The sequence below is a fragment of the Oncorhynchus nerka genome, linkage group LG18 (genome assembly GCF_034236695.1).
Source record: "Oncorhynchus nerka isolate Pitt River linkage group LG18, Oner_Uvic_2.0, whole genome shotgun sequence".
Taxonomy (NCBI): Eukaryota; Metazoa; Chordata; class Actinopteri; order Salmoniformes; family Salmonidae; genus Oncorhynchus; species Oncorhynchus nerka.
The window spans coordinates 2278055-2288149 of NC_088413.1; the positions used below are offsets into that span (position 1 = coordinate 2278055).

The window sequence follows — 10095 nt, forward strand, 5'->3', positions numbered from 1 at the left end:
TAACACACACACACACACACCTCAGGTACACACACACACCTCAGGTAACACACACACACCTCAGGTAACACACACACACACCTCAGGTAAACACAACACACACACACCTCAGGTAACACACACACACACCTCAGGTAACACACACACACACACACACCTCAGGTAACACACACACACCTCAGGTAACACACACACCTCAGGTAACACACACACCTCAGGTAACACACACACACCTCAGGTAACACACACACACACACACACCTCAGGTAACACACACACACCTCAGGTAACACACACACACACCTCAGGTAACACACACACACCTCAGGTAACACACACACACACCTCAGGTAACACACACACACCTCCAGGTAAACACACACACACACACACCTCAGGTAACACACACACACACACACCTCAGGTAACACACACACACACCTCAGGTAAACACACACACACACCTCAGGTAACACACACACACACCTCAGGTAACACACACACACACACCTCAGGTAACACACACACCTCAGGGTAACACACACACACACACACACCTCAGGTAACACACACACACACACCTCAGGTAACACACCACAGGTACACACACACACACACCTCTGGTAACACACACACACACACACACCTCCAGGTAACACACACACACACATCTCAGGTAACACACACACACACCTCAGGTAAACACACACACACCACAGGTAACACACACACTAACACACACACACCTCCAGGTAACACACACACTCTCAGGTAACACACACACACACACACTCCTCAGGTACACACACACACACACACCTCAGGTAAACACACACACACACACCTCAGGTAACACACACACACACACACACACACCTCAGGTACACACACACACACCTCAGGTAACACACACACACACCTCAGGTAACACACACACACACACCTCAGGTACACACACACACCTCAGGTAACACACACACACCTCAGGTAACACACACACCTCAGGTAACACACACACACCTCAGGTAACAACCCCTCAGGTAACACACACCTCAGGTAACACACACACACACCTCAGGTAAAACACACACACACACACACACACCTCAGGTAACACACACACACACACCTCAGGTAACACACACACACCTCAGGTACACACACACACACACACACACACCTCAGGTAACACACACACACACACCTCAGGTAACACACACACACACACCTCAGGTAACACACACACACACACCTCAGGTACACACACACACCTCAGGTAACACAGGTAACACACACACACACAGGCTAAAACACACACACACCTCCAGGTAACACACACACCTCAGGTAACACACACACACACACCTCAGGTAACACACACACACACCTCAGGTAACACACACACACACACACCTCAGGTAACACACACACACACCTCAGGTAACACACAGGTAACACACACACACCACTCAGGTAACACACACACACACCTCAGGTAACACACACACACACCTCAGGTAACACACACACACACCTCAGGTAACACACACACACCTCAGGTAACACAACACACACACACCTCAGGTAACACACACACACACACACCTCAGGTAACACACACACACACCTCAGGTAACACACACACACACACCTCAGGTAACACACACACACACCTCAGGTAACACACACACACACACACACACCTCAGGTAACACACACACACACACACCTCAGGTAACACACACACACATCTCAGGTAACACACACACACACCTCAGGTAACACACACACACACCACAGGTAACACACGCACACACACACCTCAGGTAACACACACACACCACAGGTAACACACGCACACCTCAGGTACACACACCTCACACACACCACCTCAGGTAACACACACACACACACACCTCAGGTAACACACACACACACACCTCAGGTAACACACACACACACCTCAGGTAACACACACACACACCTCAGGTAACACACACACACACCTCAGGTAACACACACACACACCTCAGGTAACACACACACACACACCTCAGGTAACACACACACACACACACCTCAGGTAACACACACACACACCTCAGGTAACACACACACCTCAGGTAACACACACACCTCACACACCTCAGGTAACAACACACACACACCTCAGGTAACACACACACACCTCAGGTAACACACACACACACACACCTCAGGTAACACACACACACACACACACACCTCAGGTAACACACACACACCTCAGGTAACACACACACACACACCTCAGGTAACACACACACACCTCAGGTAACACACACACACACACCTCAGGTAACTCACACACACACACACCTCAGGTAACACACAACACTCACACACACACACACCTCAGGTAACACACACACACACACACCTCAGGTAACACACACACACACACACACCTCCAGGTAACACACACACCTCAGGTAACACACACACACCTCAGGTAACACACACACACCTCAGGTAACACACACACACACACACTCAGGTAACACACACACACCTCAGGTAACACACACACACACCTCAGGTAACACACACACACACCTCAGGTAACACACACACACCTCAGGTAACACACACACACACCTCAGGTAACACACACACACACCTCAGGTAACACACACACACACCTCAGGTAACACACACACACACCTCAGGTAACACACACACACACACACCTCAGGTAACACACACACACCTCAGGTAACACACACACGTCTGACCTGTCTCTGCTCTCCCCTCCTTTCAGGGACATCAACAAGAGTTCAGAGGTGAAGATCGTGCACACCTCCGTGCACGGAGTCGGACACGCCTTCGTCCAATCAGCTTTCAAGGCCTTTGACCTCCGACCCCCGTACGCCGTAGAGGAGCAGAAAGACCCCGACCCGGAGTTCCCCACCGTCAAATACCCCAACCCTGAGGAGGGGAGGGGGGTCCTGGTCAGTCATATCAACCCTGAGGAGGGGAGGGGGGTCCTGGTCAGTCATATCAACCCTGAGGAGGGGAAGGGGGTCCTGGTCAGTCATATCAACCCTGAGGAGGGGAGGGGGGTCCTGGTCAGTCATATCAGCCCTGAGGAGGGAGGGGGTCCTGGTCAGTCATATCAACCCTGAGGAGGAGGGGGTCCTGGTCAGTCATATCAACCTGAGGAGGAGGGGGGTCCTGGTCAGTCATATCAACCCTGAGGAGGGGGGTCCTGGTCAGTCATATCAACCTGAGGAGGGAGGGGGTCCTGGTCAGTCATATCAACCCTGAGGGGGAGGGGGGGTGGTCCTGGTCAGTCATATCAACCCCTGAGGAGGGGAGGGGGGTCCTGGTCAGTCATATCAACCCTGAGGAGGGGAGGGGGGTCCTGGTCAGTCATATCAACCCTGAGGAGGGGAGGGGGGTCCTGGTCAGTCATATCAACCCTGAGGAGGGGAAGGGGGTCCTGGTCAGTCATATCAACCCTGAGGAGGGAGGGGGTCCTGGTCAGTCATATCAACCCTGAGGAGGAGGGGGTCCTGGTCAGTCATATCAACCCTGAGGAGGGGGTCCTGGTCAGTCATATCAACCCTGAGGAGGGGGTCCTGGTCAGTCATATCAACCCTGAGGGGAGGGGGTCCTGGTCAGTCATATCAACCCTGAGGAGGGGAGGGGGTCCTGGTCAGTCATATCAACCCTGAGGAGGGGAGGGGGTCCTGGTCAGTCATATCAACCCTGAGGAGGGGAAGGGGGTCCTGGTCAGTCATATCAACCCTGGGAGGGGAGGGGGTCCTGGTCAGTCATATCAACCCTGAGGAGGGGAGGGGGTCCTGGTCAGTCATATCAACCCTGAGGAGGGGGGTCCTGGTCAGTCATATCAACCCTGAGGAGGGGAGGGGTCCTGGTCAACCCTGAGGAGGGGAGGGGGTCCTGGTCAGTCATATCAACCCTGAGGAGGGAAGGGGTCCTGGTCAGTCATATCAACCTGAGGAGGGGGGGGTCCTGGTCAGTCATATCAACCCTGAGGAGGGGAAGGGGTCCTGGTCAGTCATATCAACCCTGAGGAGGGGAGGGGGTCCTGGTCAGTCATATCAACCCTGAGGAGGGAGGGGGTCCTGGTCAGTCATATCAACCTGAGGAGGGAGGGGGTCCTGGTCAGTCATATCAACCCTGAGGAGGGGAAGGGGGTCCTGGTCAGTCATATCAACCCTGAGGAGGGGGTCCTGGTCAGTCATATCCCTGAGGAGGGGAGGGGGTCCTGGTCAGTCATATCAACCCTGAGGGGAGGGGAGGGGGTCCTGGTCAGTCATATCAACCCTGGGGAGGGGGTCCTGGTCAGTCATATCCACCCTGAGGAGGGGAGGGGGTCTGGTCAGTCATATCCCCTGAGGGGGAGGGGGGGGTCATATCCAGCCCTGAGGGGGGGTCCTGGTCAGTCATATCAACCCTGAGGAGGGAGGGGGTCCTGGTCAGTCATATCAACCCTGAGGAGGGGAGGGGGTCCTGGTCAGTCATATCAGCCCCCCTCAGTCATATCAACCCTGAGGAGGAGGGGGGTCCTGGTCAGTCATATCAACTGAGGGGGGTCCTGGTCAGTCCACCCTGAGGGAGGGGAGGGGGTCCTGGTCAGTCATATCAACCCTGAGGAGGGAAGGGGGTCCTGGTCAGTCATATCAACCCTGAGGAGGGGAGGGGGTCCTGGTCAGTCATATCAACCCTGAGGAGGGGAAGGGGGTCCTGGTCAGTCATATCAACCCTGAGGAGGGAGGGGGTCCTGGTCAGTCATATCAACCCTGAGGAGGGGGGGGGTCCTGGTCAGTCATATCAACCTGGGAGGAGGGGTCCTGTCAGGAGGAGGGGAGGGGGTCCTGGTCAGTCATATCAACCCTGGAGGGGGTCCTGGTCAGTCATATCAACCCTGGGAGGGGGGGTCCTGGTCAGTCATATCAACCCTGAGGAGGGGAGGGGTCCTGGTCAGTCATATCAACCCTGAGGAGGGGGGGGTCTGGGTCATATCAACCCTGAGGAGGGGGTCCTGGTCAGTCATATCAACCCTGAGGAGGGGAGGGGGTCCTGGTCAGTCATATCAACCCTGAGGAGGGGAAGGGGGTCCTGGTCAGTCATATCAACCCTGAGGAGGGGAGGGGGGGGTCCTGGTCAGTCATATCAACCCTGAGGGGGGGTCCTGGAGTCATATCAACCCTGGGAGGGAGGGGGTCCTGGTCAGTCATATCAACCCTGAGGAGGAGGGGGTCCTGGTCAGTCATATCAACCCTGAGGAGGGAGGGGGTCCTGGTCAGTCATATCAACCCTGAGGAGGGGAGGGGGTCCTGGTCAGTCATATCAACCCTGAGGAGGGATGGGGGTCCTGGAGTCATATCAACCTGAGGAGGGGAAGGGGGTCCTGGTCAGTCATATCAACCCTGAGGAGGGAGGGGTCCTGGTCAGTCATATCAACCCTGAGGGGAGGGGGTCCTGGTCAGTCATATCAACCCTGAGGAGGGGGTCCTGGTCAGTCATATCAACCCTGAGGGAGGGGAGGGGGTCCTGGTCAGTCATATCAACCCTGAGGAGGGGAGGGGGTCCTGGTCAGTCATATCAACCCTGAGGAGGGAGGGGGTCCTGGTCAGTCATATCAACCCTGAGGAGGGGAAGGGGTCCTGGGGTCCTATCAACCCTGAGGAGGGGGTCCTGGTCAGTCATATCAACCCTGAGGGGGGAAGGGGGTCCTGGTCAGTCATATCAACCCTGAGGAGGGGGTCCTGGTCAGTCATATCAACCCTGAGGGAAGGGGGTCCTGGTCAGTCATATCAACCCTGAGGAGGAAGGGGTCCTGGTCAGTCATATCAACCCTGAGGAGGGGAGGGGGTCCTGGTCAGTCATATCAACCCTGAGGAGGGGGTGGGGGGTCCTGGTCAGTCATATCAACCCTGGGGGAGGGGGTCCTGGTCAGTCATATCAACCCTGAGGAGGGGAGGGGGGTCCTGGTCAGTCAGTCATGAGGGGAAGGGGTCCTGTCAGTCAGTCAGCCCTGAGGAGGGAGGGGGTCCTGGTCAGTCATATCAACCCTGAGGAGGGGGGTCCTGGTCAGTCATATCAACCCTGAGGAGTGGAAGGGGTCCTGGTCAGTCATATCAACCCTGAGGAGGGGAAGGGGGTCCTGGTCAGTCATATCAACCCTGAGGAGGGGAGGGGGTCCTGGTCAGGAGGAGGGGAGGGGGTCCTGGTCAGTCATATCAACCCTGAGGAGGGGAGGGGGAAGGGGGTCCTGGTCAGTCATATCAACCCTGAGGAGGGAGGGGGTCCTGGTCAGTCATATCAACCCTGAGGAGGGGAGAGGGGGGTCCTGGTCAGGAGGAGGGGGGTCCTGGTCAGTCATATCAACCCTGAGGAGGAGGGGGGTCCTGGTCAGTCATATCAACCCTGAGGAGGGGGGGGTCCTGGTCAGTCATATCAACCCTGAGGAGGGGAAGGGGGTCCTGGTCAGTCATATCAACCCTGAGGAGGGGGGTCCTGGTCAGTCATATCAACCCTGAGGAGGGGAGGGGGGTCCTGGTCAGTCATATCAACCCTGAGGGGAGGGGGGGTCCTGGTCAGTCATATCAACCCTGAGGGGGGTCCTGGTCAGTCATATCAACCCTGAGGAGGGGAGGGGGTCCTGGTCAGTCATATCAACCCTGAGGAGGGGAGGGGGTCCTGGTCAGTCATATCAACCCTGAGGAGGGGGAGGGGGTCCTGGGAGGGGGTCCTGGTCAGTCATATCAACCCTGAGGAGAGGAGGGGGTCCTGGTCAGTCATATCAACCCTGAGGAGGGAAGGGGTCCTGGTCAGTCATATCAACCCTGAGGAGGGGAGGGGGGTCCTGGTCAGTCATATCAACCCTGAGGGGAGGGGGGTCCTGGTCAGTCATATCAGCCCTGAGGAGGGGTCCTGGTCAGTCATATCAACCCTGAGGAGGGGAGGGGGTCCTGTCAGTCATATCAACCCTGAGGAGGGGGTCCTGGTCAGTCATATCAACCCTGAGGAGAGGGGGGGTCCTGGTCAGTCATATCAACCCTGAGGAGGGGAGGGGGTCCTGGTCAGTCATATCAACCCTGAGGGGGGAAGGGGGTCCTGGTCAGTCATATCAACCCTGAGGAGGAGGGGGGTCCTGGTCAGGTCATATCAACCCTGAGGAGGGGAGGGGGTCCTGGTCAGTCATATCAACCCTGAGGAGGGGTCCTGGGACCCTCCTGAGGAGGGGAGGGGGGGTCCTGGTCAGTTATATCAACCCTGAGGAGGGGGAGGGGGGGGTCCTGGTCAGTCATATCAACCCTGAGGAGGGGGGGTCCTGGTCAGTCATATCAACCCTGAGGAGGGGGGTCCTGGTCAGTCATATCAACCCTGAGGAGGGGAGGGGGGTCCTGGTCAGTCATATCAACCCTGAGGAGGGGAGGGGGGTCCTGGTCAGTCATATCAACCCTGAGGAGGGGAGGGGGGTCCTGGTCAGTCATATCAGCCCTGAGGAGGGGAGGGGGGTCCTGGTCAGTCATATCGTGTGTGTGTGTGTGTGTGTTTTAACGGTGTGTGTGTCCGTCCTACAGACCCTGTCGTTTGCCCTGGCGGAGAGGGAGGGAGCTACTGTAGTTCTGGCCAACGACCCTGACGCTGACCGCCTGGCCGTTGCTGAGCAACAGAAAGGGTAGGAGGCCTGTAGGGATCATGGGTAATGTGTTGGGGGGCGTTGCTGAGGAACAGAAGGGGCCTGTAGGGATCATGGGTAATGTGTTGGGGGGCGTTGCTGAGCAACAGAAGGGGCCTGTAGGGATTATGGGTAATGTGTTGGGGCGTTGCTGAGCAACAGAAGGGGCCTGTAGGGATTATGGGTAATGTGTTGGGGGGCGTTGCTGAGGAACAGGAGGCCTGTAGGGATCATGGGTAATGTGTTGGGGGCGTTGCTGAGCAACAGAAGGGGCCTGTAGGGATCATGGGTAATGTGTTGGGCGTTACTGAGGAACAGAAGGGGCCTGTAGGGATCATGGGTAATGTGTTGGGGCGTTGCTGAGCAACAGAAGGGGAGGAGGCCTGTAGGGATCATGGGTAATGTGTTGGGGCGTTGCTGAGCAACAGAAGGGCCTGTAGGGATCATGGGTAATGTATTGGGGGTTGCTGAGGAACAGAAGGGGCCTGTAGGGATCATGGGTAATGTGTTGGGGCGTTGCTGAGGAACAGAAGGGAGGAGGCCTGTAGGGATCATGGGTAATGTATTGGGGCGTTGCTGAGCAACAGAAGGGGCCTGTAGGGATCATGGGTAATGTATTGGGGGCGTTGCTGAGAACAGAGGAGGGGCCTGTAGGGATCATGGGTAATGTGTTGGGGCGTTGCTGAGGAACAGAAGGGGCCTGTAGGGATTATAGGTAATGTGTTGGGGCGTTGCTGAGCAGCAGAAGGGGCCTGTAGGGATCATGGGTAATGTGTTGGGGGCGTTGCTGAGTGTGTGAAGGGCCCAGTGTGTGTGTGTGTGTGTGGATTGTGTAGTGGTCAGTGGCGTGTTAGTGGTAATGTGTTGGGCGTTGCTGAGCAACAGAAGGGAGAGGCCTGTGCAAAGGGATCGCCCGGGTAATGTGTTGGGGACATGTTGCTGAGCAACAGAAGGGGCCTCTAAGATTCTCACGAGGTAATGTGTTGGGGCGTTGCTGAGCAACACACAGGGGAGGAGGCCTGTAGGGATCATGGGTAATGTGTTGGGGGCTTGCTGAGCAACAGAAGGGGAGGAGGCCTGTAGGGATCATGGGTAATGTGTTAAGGTTGCTGTGAACAGAAGGGGCCCGTAGGGATTTGGGTAATGTGTTGGGGGGTTGATGAGTGTATAAGGTTCTCTCTCTGACATCTGTGTGTGTGTGTGTGTGTGTGTGTGTGTGTGTGTGGACAGTGAAACTCGTGTGTAGTGGTCAGTGGATGTGTTCAGTGGTAATGAGTTGGACCAGCAAGATTGCTGGGTTGGTGGGTGTATCAGTGTTGGAAACAGACCACACGGACACAGTCTACCACAGTCGGTCACACACACTCCGTCTCCTCACTAAGATTCTACACAGCCATCGCTCTCAAGGAGGGCTTCACTTCGGTAACACACACACACACACACACACACACACACACCACACTTATTCTCAGCACTACACACTCGCTCACTATTCAATGAACAGACCTCATGTCAATATTCTAAGGTCCTTTTGAATGAATGGAATGAAAGTTTGAATGATGTAGGGGGGGGATGAGGGCACTTCCTGACTATGACATCACATCCTGTGTGGACAGGAAACTCTGACTGGGTTCAAGTGGATGGGCAACAGAGCCAGAGAGCTGCTGGACCAGAACAAGATTGTACTGTTCGCCTTCGAGGAGGCTATAGGTACACACACACACACACACACACACACACACACTACACTATACTACACTATAGTACACTACACTATAGGTACACACACACACTACACTATAGTACACTACACACACATACACTATAGTACACTACACACACACACTACACACACTACTCTATAGTACACTACACTATAGTTACACACACTACACTACACTATAGTACACTACACACACAGTACACACACACACACACTACACATACACACTATAGTACACTACACACACACTACACTACACACACTACACACACACTACACACACACACACACCACTATAGTACACTACACCTACACACACACTACACACACACACACCCTTATAATTTTCTACACACACACTACACTACACACACACTACACACACTACACTATAGTACACTACACTATAATTTCACACTATAGGTACTTTCACACTACACTGGTACTACACACTACATATAGTACACTACACACACTACACACACACTTTCTTACACACACTACACTATAGTACCTACACACACTACACACACACACTGCCATACACACTATATATTTATACACACTACACATATATAGTGCACTACACCTCCACACACTACACTATAGTACACACTACACACACACACTACACTATAGTACACTACACACACACTACACTATAGTACACTACACA

The 10095-nt window shown here is 54.8% G+C and overlaps 1 protein-coding gene across 1 annotated transcript in view; it reads left to right on the forward strand.

Annotated features, from left to right (window-relative positions):
* The window catches only part of LOC135561962 (phosphopentomutase-like), a 14479-nt gene that overhangs the window by 4249 nt on the left and 135 nt on the right, over positions 1-10095 (forward strand). Inside the window, 4 exon segments of the mRNA XM_065004489.1 lie at positions 2801-2990; positions 7599-7696; positions 8533-8613; positions 9294-9475. Coding sequence (XP_064860561.1) covers positions 2801-2990; positions 7599-7696; positions 8533-8613; positions 9294-9475 — 551 coding nt within the window.